At 37.8% G+C, this 12,739-nt stretch overlaps 1 protein-coding gene across 2 annotated transcripts; it reads right to left on the bottom strand.

The window, feature by feature from the left end:
- Positions 1-1,394: 1,394 nt before the first annotated feature.
- Positions 1,395-3,993, bottom strand: LOC129763887 (uncharacterized). 2 transcript variants are annotated; one of them, XM_055762922.1, is made up of 3 exons: positions 3,691-3,993; positions 2,397-2,933; positions 1,395-2,340 (listed from the first exon to the last, which is right to left on the bottom strand). In XM_055762922.1, exons 1-3 carry the CDS (start codon positions 3,719-3,721, stop codon positions 1,799-1,801), a joined length of 1,110 nt encoding a protein of 369 aa, XP_055618897.1. In that variant the 5' UTR covers positions 3,722-3,993; the 3' UTR covers positions 1,395-1,798. The 2 variants fall into 2 exon arrangements, with proteins under 2 accessions (XP_055618897.1, XP_055618898.1); XM_055762923.1 differs by lacking the exon at positions 3,691-3,993 and adding an exon at positions 3,186-3,210.
- Positions 3,994-12,739: the final 8,746 nt, after the last annotated feature.

The following is a 12,739-nucleotide window of genomic DNA, read 5'->3' on the forward strand; positions in this document are numbered from 1 at the left end:
AGTTTGAAGCAACAGAGTACAAAACAAAACAAAAAGTTCTATAACTCTGTCGTTGTTGAAATTCGAACATATGCGTAGGAGGATTTTTTTCATCAAATATGATCGTCTATCACCTCCTGAGAGAATCTGGATAAATTAATTTTTTTTCATGTGAGAAAGGTGTTTTCTGATTTTAAGGAGATGAATAATAAATCAAATTCCTCTTTCATTTTCAAAAAACGAAAAATACATGCAAAAAAACAAATAAAGAAAAAAAAATGTTTTGACTCGTTTATCCGGAGGATTCGATTATCCGGAGTGAAACAAAAATCAATACTCCGGATAATCAAGTCCGACCTGTATTTGCGAAGTAAACTCCACGCTTGCGTAGTATGTAAATTGTCGCTAGCGTTGAGTATTTTATTTCCTCTGAGGGTAATTCTTAGAATCTTTCTGTTCCCGAAACAACAAAGGTCGCTTATTCTGCTCGTTTTGTGTTTTATGTTTCCCCTCGAGCTGTGACCGCTAGCGAATATTTCACTTGAAGTGCATCAGAAGAGTATAAATGATTATAGATCGCTTCTAGCCATCAGTATTTGACTTTGTGTGTGTTGCTTGTTTTCGTTGCGCGAAACTTTAGCTTGTTCATTTCCCGTACATGTGAATAGCACACTTTCGATACTTTTACTCGCCATTCGTATTTGCTCTCGTGCGCATCGGTTCTGTTCTGATGCAACAAGCTCCTAGCTTTGTTGACGGTTTTGACCGAGAGTCGAGAAACGATTTTTCATTAACGGTCATTCTCGCGATGTTTCATTTTTATCGCTGCAACTGTGTGCATCTGTTAGACGCGTGTTTGATGCTTGTTGAATGGCGATGCACTGAAGATGCCTCTCATTAAATACTCAGTGCAATATGTTCATTGATATAAAGAAACAAATTGCGATATATGACCAATTATTGTATTGTTCTCGCAAAAGCAAGAAAGAATTGTTGCTTCTCGAAATGATTCTGCAAAACCATGCAAGCCATTAAACCTTTTCAGGGACCCCGGTACTTTTTAATAAAGATTATTTATGAAATTTCGACGTATTCCCAAATAATATCCGAAATGATAAACCAACAAATAAAAAAAAATATTGCGTAGTCCTACGTCCTAAGCGGTCGTGTCTCGGATACAACTCCTCGATTTTTTTTCTCAAAGTTTTGTCTCTTTCTTTTTTGCTTTAGCAGTGGTCATAATGTTTTGTCCTACACTGTATGTATTTCGGTGCGTGTTCATTCGCCATACCGCATGTGGATACAAAGAGTGAGGGAGAGTTCAATTGAGTGCAAAAAATTTGTTGCACATCAGCACCGCGTTGCATTCTGAAGTTCGCAACGATTTCTATATTAAAAAAAAAAAACAAGTCAAATTTCGGTTTTGTCGTGAACTTATTGAGTTTTTATTTCTAAAATTCGTTACTGATCACTTTAGGCACATTGTCTATATACTTGAAGTACTTTTATTACACATTAGATGTTTCTAAAGAATAGAATTTATCACTACAAGTTTCATATTGTTGTGTTCAATGAACATTTATGGATATAATTGCTTTCGTGTAGGTTCAATTATTTTTTCTCTAATGAAATAACACTTGGATACCGCTTTCAAAATATACAGTCTTGCCAAATATCGTTGTTCTGTTACTAGCTATGATAAAAAAGATAATACCATATTTCCAAATTGCAAATCCGAGATCATTTTTTCCTATATTCCATACACAAACGATATTGAGCAAATAATATTACTGAACATTATTTTTCATTCGATGTACTCTCAGGTTTCCAGAAGCGAACGAGGAAATTGATTCATTTCAATGAAATCTTGAACTATTTCAATTAAGTATTCTTTTTTAATAACTGGATGCTTCAACTGATAACCCAAACGTTGGAGTTTGCTATTATCAACATTAAGATGTTTGTGTAGCAAAAGCTCTTGGTCCATGTATGGAGTAAGTGGAGTATTTACGACTCCATCCTTCTGACACAACTCAGCCCAAGGGCCAAGATGTTTATCGTTGATCTCCTCTATCGCACCTGCCATATCGACCTTAGTCATGCTAGACATCACGATTCCCCAATAGTCTGTTTTGATGCCGAAAATATCCGCCAGAAGCTCGCTAACTGTTTCCTGTGAAGCATCGCTATTATCACAAACATTGATCGTCTCACCCACGGTTTGCTCATTCCGCATCAATTCCCATAAGGCATTGCATACGTCATCCACGTGAACTACACTCATTTTCATCGAGCCGGTCCATAAGAGTTTCATTGTCTCATTAAGATACTTATAAATGCCAGCAATTAGTATGCGAGGAGCTGCAACAGTTATTGTTGGGTGTCATATGGTTACAGTTAGAACAAAATGTACTTACTCAGCCCCTTTCGGTCCCCGGTACCATAACAAATTGGTAATCTTAATATTAAATAGTTCAAACCGTCAATGTTTCTGAGTTCTGTTTCGGTGAGCGCCTTATATTTCCCAACCATGGTCCAGGGTTCAACGGGACAATCTTCTTTCATGGGAGTCTTTTCGCTCGAACACATACTGGCCGTACTCAGCTCCACGAACCGTTTCACTCGATATTTAAGCGCCTCGTTTGCACAGTTTAATGTTAATTTGAGTATACCCTCCTGGTACACAGGGTCCGTTTGGCCTGGCTTCGTTTCTGCGGCACAGTTTATCACGTAGTCCCACCCTGACGCATCATCAGTCTTGAAGGCATTTTGGCAGGACGCACCATTGATGAGATTGGCGCTACAAAATTCTACCTTCTCGTTTGCGAAAGCTGTCGTATGGTGGCAATTCAGCCAGGCCATTTGCGGTGGTGTTTTGTCCACAACTCTAATCTTCTCCGCGAGATCATTAGTGACGAGAAACTCCACCAAATGACGCCCGATGAAGCCACAACCTGAAACATATGAGAATGACTTAATTAAATTAATCTTGAAAACCGAACAGGATGCTTTGAACCTGGAACATGTATGTCTTATTGGACTACTTGATAAAGATTATACAGAAGCTAAATTATGAAAAACTACTCAAATTTCAATAAAAATATAATTCAAATTAATTTCGATTTGATTCTACTAATTTCATGCATGCAGATTGCTTGCCAGTATTAACTCAGACGATGGCAGGATGGACACATCACACTAATTACCAAGTCTCATTCTTATCATATTTCTGCCATGTTCTCAACGATGGCACAAGTTGAAGAGACATGCACTGGAGATAAATATAACAGACTCTATCCGTAGATGTGAACAAAAACAACTGACCCTTGCAAACCATTATCATGTGCTTGTGTATTATTGTATTGTTTGTTACATTCTAAAAACGTTTCGAGCTTATTTTTTTATTCAATATAAACTAGATAGAATGGTGTTTACCACGAATTTTTATGTGGAAAAACCCCTCTCAATAATGGCTTTTACTGTAGCTCCAAGGCTAGCTAATTTCCCTGGATATAAGCTATAAATGCACTGGCCTTGGATAATTCTAAACTGTGGAGTATTTCACTTTCGCAGTGAGACTGACGAAGAAACGGAACTATCTATGTACTCAGCTACAATCTTCCAAGCAGAAGTACATTCATAATTAAATCGAATTACATCTTTCATGACGCCTTGACTATCACAAAAACGCAATCACGAGGCTAATCCTACCTCCCAGTATCAACACGTTCGGTTTCGGCATGATGATAACACACGTATGATGAAGGAGATATAGCAAATTATTCCAAACGAACAATTCAAAGCATCTACCGCAAACTGGAACTGAATCTGATAATTGGATTTGTGTTGTAACGAAGACACACGGCACAAGCAAACGAAATTATGGATGGAACATCGAAAAACTGAAACGCAGGCTGTACGAAAAAGTATGACTGATCTTACTGACTGCTAAATAGTACTTCTTCTGCTTCTATCCCTTAACTTTCTGCTATTTGTGCAACTTGTGCGATTTGTCAGTGCTCGAGTTGCCGGCTGATTTGTCAAACACTTCGCCAGCCGCCCAAATTTTGTAGCCGACTCGAATAGCCGCCACACACTGAATTGATATATATATATAGTTTGGTCATAAGTTTTTAACCGTGAAAATTATTGGCGATCTAACGTACAAATCTACACCTAGGCGGCGCTGCGGTGAAAATTTTGCCATGTGAGCTTATGGAAGGTTTGTAGTTCTTTCCATAAATTACAATGTTATAATCATAAAAGATTATTTGGTTGCGATAAGTTTGTAAGAAATTTAATTCTGCGCTATTTTATATATAATATGTTATTTATTTACCTCTTTCAGTAGTGAAAACTATAAAAATGTTGACAATGGTTGAATTAAAGAAGGAAATTCGAGAGCACAATCAAACACAAGTAGAAAAATGCACGATTCCTGCATGTGAGAACTACCTTGGAAAGCCCGGAAGTAAAATATACGTGATTTGTTTTTGAGTTTTAGGTTACATTAGCATCATTTTCTTAGTTAAAAAACAAAATCCAGATGTCTCACCGATCGTTTACGTTTTGCATTAGATCGCCAATACCTGCTATTTTTGAATCTGAATGAATACACTCTGTCCAACTTTTATAAGACCAGGTGATGATCTTGCTGCTTTGTGTCATTGTAAACAAACAATCCTTCAATTTATATTCTAGTGTGTAGGATTGGTGACCACCATACGCTGCATGATTATTATGTGTGCGCAAGCGCTGAGGGTAAACGAATGTTTTTGTACTTTTCAGGTATCACGTTTCTATAAGACCAGTTGTATTTTCCGTTGTTTTAGTTGTGTTGATCAATGAATCTGGAAAATGCCAAAGGGAAAAGTGCTCACGGAGGGAGAAGAAAGACAAATCGATGGATTTCACCAAGAAAATGTTGGTATCAGAGAAATTGTTCGTCGGATTGGACGATCCCATCAAGTAGAGCTCAATTATTTGGCGAATCCTCAAGGATACGGTAAGAAGGAGAGAGTTCCACGTAAATCGAAGCTCTCTGACCGGAATAAACTGAAAATAGCTAGAACAGCTTCGAATACCTTAAAATTGCTTATGGGCTTAAAAGGTTAAAGCTCCTCATCTTACACCATCTCATATCGGAAGACGTCTGAGTTTTTCCAAAGCTCACATGAGCATAGTGTAGCGAAAAAATAATTATACCTGCCAACGTTCAAGGATGGTTTAGGATTGGAAGATGTAGAAACCAAATCTAAAAGTCTGTTTATAAAAAAAAATTATAGGAGGTTGTGTCCAAGATACGACCGCATTGTTGACGTAGAACTAAGCTGTTATTTTTTATAAGTCGCTTGTTTATACCTTCGGATATTATTCTATAATGCTGTGAAATTTTAGAAACAACTGCTTAGTAGAATAATCTCTGAAATGTTTTTTCATTGTAGAATTAGTTGACGATAATTGATTGATGATTCATTCTTGCCCTCGCAGAACAATACACTAGCTGATCATATGTCGCAATTATTTTCATGTCAATGTATTGAAAATTTACGTTGAACGCTATTCCGGTGGCCTTTTTCGTAATTGACATAGACTCGGCAGCAGTCGATTATATACATGTTGCACCATTATTCCACATCTCATAACTACATCAATATATCTAACTACTAGGAATATAAACACTTCTCATCATTTTACGTTATTCTTAAAAGAAACGATTCTGTTTATATCACTGACCTCGAAAAAAGTTGCATTACATTCTCATGCTCGAGATAAGCGCAGCTGCCACCCTTAGTGGGGAAAATTTTCTACTGGCAAGCGAAACCTAATCACATACAACATTCCAGAACGACATTTACTTTCTTGGTATCTAGACAAGCGAAATAAACTCTTTTTTGTTAATATCAACAACCACGAAAATAATAGCATTGCTTTATTATGATCAAGATTAGCGCAATCCTAGTTAATGGCAGTTTTGCGACTGGCACGCGAACCCAAATAACTTATAGCATTCCAGTACGATATTCAAGATGCTTGGTATTCCCCAAATGATTTTTTGGCACACAACCTTAATGCCTGCTTCGCCATAACGTCAGTTTATTACATTCATGCAATGTCAAAGGCACCAACAAAACAAAACAAAACAACTGCTTGGAAAAAGACTGAATAATGCCACACAGCTCGACTCTGCTGTAAAACCCACCCACCGATTCGCTGATGAGTTTGTCAATAGCGACCGCCTTCACCACCAGTGGGGGAGCTTGATTTTGGTTACAGCCTGGGTAACGGCGCTTACATTTTCGACCGACGCGCCGAAGTCGCCTACTTCGCTGTTGTTCGATGCGGTGTCACTCGCGAAGGCTTGGTTCAGTGCAAGCACTTTTCACTGCACCAACATCGCGTGCTTCACTAGATGACGCTTGCCTCAAAATTTGATTGCCCCTGGCAATGCGTTCGCTTTTTGCAGTGCTCGAGGCAGCCTTTCTCTTCTTCTTGCGCATCATACACTACGCGAAGCGTTCAATTTATGACGCGAAAAGAAAAACACACTATACGAATAACGCCAAAAACGAACTGAAAAAACCACACGACGATATCCAAGTTGGATTACCACTAGTGGGGTCTAATCTTAGATCGAAGCGCAGCAAAAGCAAAGTGAACTGGATTGCTCAACAGTCCGATGCCGAATGAAAGTTTTCCTTAGCGAGATCCACTGTTTATACTCTAGGCAAGCGTTCCCCTTCATCGTTCTTCTTTTCCTTCGTTCACAGAGACTTTAAATCCTACGATTTACCCTTCGCTGCTCGTCGATAAGTTGCTCGTTATTGACAGCTCTGTTAGGGAAAGCACACAAATGGACAGAACAAATGTATGGGAAAATGGAAACGCTTGATGTTTTCATGTATTTTAACCATTAACAAACCAGGAGATTCTAATGTATAGCACATTAAACAAATCTTAGGGAATTTCCAATTCGTTTACTATGTAAATCACCAAAATCCGTTCGCGGCAAAAATAGTTATTAACATTAACTTTATTTCATGCAAACGTGACCTGTTTTCTGATTTGGCACCCTTAATGAAAGACGTAGTTCTACGTCAAAAAATTCTACACGCATACCGCGATCCCAACCAACACCTCGATGAATTTATGTTGAATAACGTGAACAATAGATACTCAACAAGAAACCCTAGCTGGCTGGTTATTGCTAGAAATTTAGAAGCGGACTCCAATTTGAATACAAGTAAAGGGTGTGTCACATCAAATTGCATCACGGAAAAAACGCTGTGGAAATTTAATTTTTAGGAATTATATCTTCAGCTTTCGCTTATAATCAGATAAGAGTGTATAGATCACGTTGGCCATGCTTCGCTGTCAATTTTTCGTAAATTTGGAAAAATATCGTCGAACGAAAAAGAGCGTCGTGAATTAATCCTGCGCACTCATTTCGAGAATCCGCAGTTGTCACATCGGGACATCGGTAAGATGCTGGGAATCGTCCAATCCACGGTCAGCAGAGTACTAAAACGATACTTCGAGAACCTAACCATCGACCGGAAGGTGAAGAACGGCAAAAATGGATGCTCCGTCAGTGAAAAAGATCACAAGCGCGTAGTTAAGCAGTTTAGACGTGATCCGAGAAGTTCGGTCCGGGATGTCGCCAATAAGCTGAATTTGTCAAGTTCATTCGTCCAGCGGACCAAGCAGCGGGAGGGCCTGCGTACATACAAGGTTCAGAAGGCTCCTAACCGCGACGAAAGGCAAAACATGGTGGGGAAGACGCGAGCCCGGAAGCTGTACACCGAAATGCTGACGAAGCCGCATTGCCTGGTAATGGACGACGAAACCTACGTCAAAACGGACTTTCGTCAGCTGCCGGGCCTGTTGTTCTTCTCAGCAGAGGACAAATTCAGCGTTCCGGAGGAGATTCGCAAGCAGAAACTATCCAAGTTTGCCAAAAAGTACATGGTGTGGCAAGCGATCTGCTCTTGCGGAAAGCGGAGCGCCTCCTTCGTGATGACCGGCACGGTAAACGGGTAGGTTTACCTTAAGGAGTGCCTACAGAAGCGCTTACTACTACTATTGAAGCAGCACGAGGGCCCGACCATCTTCTGGCCGGATCTCGCTTTGTGCCACTTTTCAAAGGACGTGTTGGAGTGGTACGAAGCCAACGGGGTCACCTTCGTGCCAAAGGAAATGAACCCGCCCAACGCGCCGGAGCTTCGCCCAATAGAGAAATATTGGGCGATTATGAAGCAGGCCCTCCGGAAGAACCCAAAAGTTGTCAAATCGGAGGCGGATTTCAAGAGAAAATGGATTTCTGTTCAAAAAAAAAACTACAACCTGACGTTGTACAGAACCTTATGGACGGGGTAAAGAGGAAGGTGCGAGCATACGGGCTTGGGCTCGAAGTATGAATAAAAAGAAAATGCCAAAAGTTGTTTAATAGTTTTTATTTTACTGTCTAAAATTTTCAAAAGGATCGGTCTACTGGGCGAATTTCTACAGCGTTTTTTCCGTGATGCAATTTGATATGACACACCCTTTAGGAACATATATTACCACCTTCAAAATGCGATGAATATTAAACCTTGATTGCAAACAGAACTGCCCAACGTGCAATGGGAAATTCTGTACGAAAATTTCAGTAAAACCTTCCTCTCAACTGATAAAAAACGGCCTTATTTGTGATATATAACGACTTAGTTCCTACGCGTAGCAAAATGTTCAATCACCGGAATAGATAGCAGGAATAGATTCTCCTTTTTGCAGCATTTGTGGTAGCCTCGACACACTGAAACACAGGATGAAACTTTGTACTTCAGCTTTAACGGTTTGGTCGTGGATCAAGTCTATAATACATTTGCGAATTACAAATCAGTGATCCAGAGGAGTTGGTTGCGTCACAAATTTCGGAAAAATGTTACAGATCGAAAGCTGCCCTCTGGCTTACTGTAGAGGCAATTAATTTCAATTTGATACCGTTCGAAGATGGAATACGAGAAGCACGGTGGAACAATAAGATAAAATTGTAATTCAAAGAGTTTCTGAATATCTGCTCAGGTCGGTTAGACTTTGCTTGGAGTAATAGGGTTTCGTAAGTTCATAATATGTTGGTTATGAAAAAAAAATCGAAGGATCTTCCAATATCTCTACAGGTCGGTTAGGTTTTGCTTGGAGAAATTGGGTGTCACTGGTTCGTAATACTTTGATTACTAACCTCGAATTGCCGCTGGTAATCGGTATTGCTAACCTTAGGTTTAGATTAGGTTTTGGTAGGTTAAGTTAGGTTGAGGTTTTCTACTCTTTTTAGCGAGCGAAAATGCGAATTCAGAGAACAGGTAATTAATTGTAACTGATGAAAATGAAATAAATAAAAGGAATAAAAAACCGCCAGTGAGGCACGGTTTGTTGTGACAAAGAATGTTTCCAAAAGAATACATTTTTCTATATACCATCACAAAAAGTTCTTCAATGAATATGTTATCTTCACTGACAAAAAAAATGCAATTTGGATGGTCCGGATGGTTTCAATGGGTACTGGCGTGATTCACGGAAGGAGGAACAGTATTTTTCAACCAGGAATTTTGGTGGAGGGTCGTGCATGGTTTGGGTGGGAATCTGTGCAACCGGAAAGCTCAAGATAGCTTTCACATCATTCAAGGATTACATACATGTTCTGGAATCCTCTTTCCTACCGTTTTTGCGCGGATATTGTCACAAAAAATCACATTCCAGCTAAACAATGCTACTATTCACACTTAGTAATGGATTAAGGACCAAAAACTTATTTTTTTGAACTGGCCGGCTTGCTTTTCAGACTTGAATTCTGTTGAAAATCTTAGGGGGATCCTTGTACGGAAAATCTACACTGAGGGAAAACTGTACATCACGATGTGATGCAAATTGTATTTATTTAAGCATTTCTAAAATGTTTCCCAAAGTAAAAAATAAGGGACGCAAACCAAAAAAAGAAAATTCTTTGGAGATATGCAACAAGCAAATCAAACAGCTCGAAAAACTACGACAATTGCTACGATAGCCTTAACTCGGTCGATGCTATCGACTTGCCCGGTATCTATGGATATATTACAGAAATCGAGTCGTTAGGAGTTTTGATCGTTAGTTCTATTTTACAATTATAGATACCGAGCAAGTCGATAGTAAATTGGCTTCAATTTAATGTGTTGATTATCTGAATCAGTCCAGTAGTTCAAAAGTTATGAATTTTTGAAAAAGTAATTTTCGTAAGAAAAGGCAAAAAATGATTTTTCGGATCATCGGTTGACTTTGAAAAATCATAACCTAAAAACGAAAAAAATCACATCTCTGATCTTTGGGTATGTTATGTAAGAAACCTCAGCTTTCAAGAAAAAATATAAAAAATATAATGCCCTCCAGTCCAAACCCAGCAAACATTAAATCGCATAACAAGCGTATATATAACATCATACCCAGCAAACATTAAATCGTATAATTTTGCACGTGCCAAGTCTTACAAGAAATCCGAATAAATCATAATCGCATTTAATATCAATCAAAGTATGTATCGTGTATATTTGAAATCGCATAAAATGTAAAAACTCGATTTTATATACCATTATCAAATTAAGTCGCATATCGGTATAATAAATATCAATTTTATGATGTACATTGTCGTAAAATATATTTAATCCGCATTATATGCGTATATTACGCTGATGAAGTTTGTGTGTCGTATAAGCGTATAATTTAAATCGATTCAGTACTGTAGTAAATCGTGTTGCATGCTGAAGAAAATCATGAAACAGTAAATCATATTAGATCCTAATAACGGACATATTACATCATATTGAAATGTCAATGAAATGCTGATGCACTCGAAAGTATTAACCGCTGTTGAATTAAATTTCAGATAGCCGCGCGAGATAGCTGGTGGATGATAATCCAGACGACCGGAGTTCGAACCCACATCGGAGCAGTTTTCACCAAACATCAATCTGTGCCATTTCAAACATTCATATTCCACTCCCAACACAAGTCAATCAAACAATTATTATTTCTACAAACATAAACACTCATATAAAAAAATGGCGATTCGTGAGGCTATAATAAACATTTCACGAAAATAGTTTGCGCCATTTGTTTTTTTCCTATGTCTGTAATAAATCGTACATGAGTATGGCAAAAGTCGCTATTATAGCCGGTCAAAGTTGCATATTCATCCAAACAAATTCGGTAAGTATTTGCCAAACCAAATTTTAGGGCATATGATGTTATATATACGCTTGTTATGCGATTTAATGTTTGCTGGGTATGCCCTAAAATTTGGTTGGCATATAATGCGCCTAACTGGCATATGCATGCAAAAGTGGAGGCCATATACATACATGGCAAATGCTTACCGAATTTGTTTGGATGAATATGCAACTTTGACCGGCTATAATAGCGATTATGTTGAATTGAATTGCGATCTAAAATTCATGAATTGTCAAAGCACCAAATATGACTTTTGCCATACTCATATACGATTTATTACAGACATAGAAAAAATACAAGTGGCGTCAAATATTTTCGTGAAATGTTTATTATAGCCTCACGAATCGCCATTTTCATATATGAGTATTTATGTTTGTAGAAATAATAATTGTAATAATTTAAAATGGCATAGATTAATGTTTAGTGAAAACTGCTCCGATGTGGGTTCGAACTCCGGTCGTCTGGATTATCATCCACCAGCTATCTCGCGCGGCTATATGAAATTTAATTCAACAGCGGTTAAAACTTTCGAGTGCATCAGCATTTCATTGACATTTCAATATGATGTAATATGTTCTTTATTAGGATCTAATATGATTTACTGTTTCATGATTTTCTTCAGCATGCAACACGATTTACTACAGTACTGAATCGATTTTAATTATACGCTTATACGACACACAAACTGCATCAGCGTAATATACGCATATGATGCGGATTAAATATATTTTACGACAATGTACATCATAAAATTGATGTTTATTATACCGAATTGCGACTTAATTTGATAATGGTATATAAAATCGAATTTTTGCATTTTATGCGATTTCAAATATACACGACACATACTTTGATTGATATTATATGCGATTATGATTTATTCGGATTTCTTGTAAGACTTGGCACGTGCAAAATTATACGATTTAATGTTTGCTGGGAAGCCATGAAAACAACAAAAAACAAATACAATCAATAATTACGGAAACAAACTCCATTTTTTCTGCAAGTAATATTTTTCTAAGAAGTACCAACTAATTGTACTTAAATTGATTCATCGATCATCTGAATCGGTACAGTAGTTCAAAAGTTTCACAAGAATTTTTGAAAAAAGTCATTTTTAGAAAAAAAAAAAAAAAAGGAAAAATAAATTTTCCGGACCACCCTAAAATGAACCCTAATGAAAAAAGTCACAGGAGGGTTGTGTCTGAGACACGACCGCATAGACGTAGGATTCCGTTAGGCTGTTTATCTGTTTATTTTGGATATGTTTGAAGAATTAAACTCTTTGATAATGATTTTGTGGTTCTGAAAAGGGCCGTTTTGTTTGGTTGTTGGATATTGTTTGTTCACTCCACCAGTGTTTACAACCGAGTGATGATGATAGAAGGATGATAATTAGTCGTTAGATGGTGCGTATCAGATAAAAGATGCCGAAGTGGAATGATATATGATGAAAACCGTCCTCTGTGACTCTAGACGAGATGCCTCCTGTGTTATATATGGATGAAATAATGAAAAAAAA

Source organism: Toxorhynchites rutilus, chromosome 1 (genome assembly GCF_029784135.1).
Source record: "Toxorhynchites rutilus septentrionalis strain SRP chromosome 1, ASM2978413v1, whole genome shotgun sequence".
In the NCBI taxonomy this organism is placed as follows: domain Eukaryota; kingdom Metazoa; phylum Arthropoda; class Insecta; order Diptera; family Culicidae; genus Toxorhynchites; species Toxorhynchites rutilus.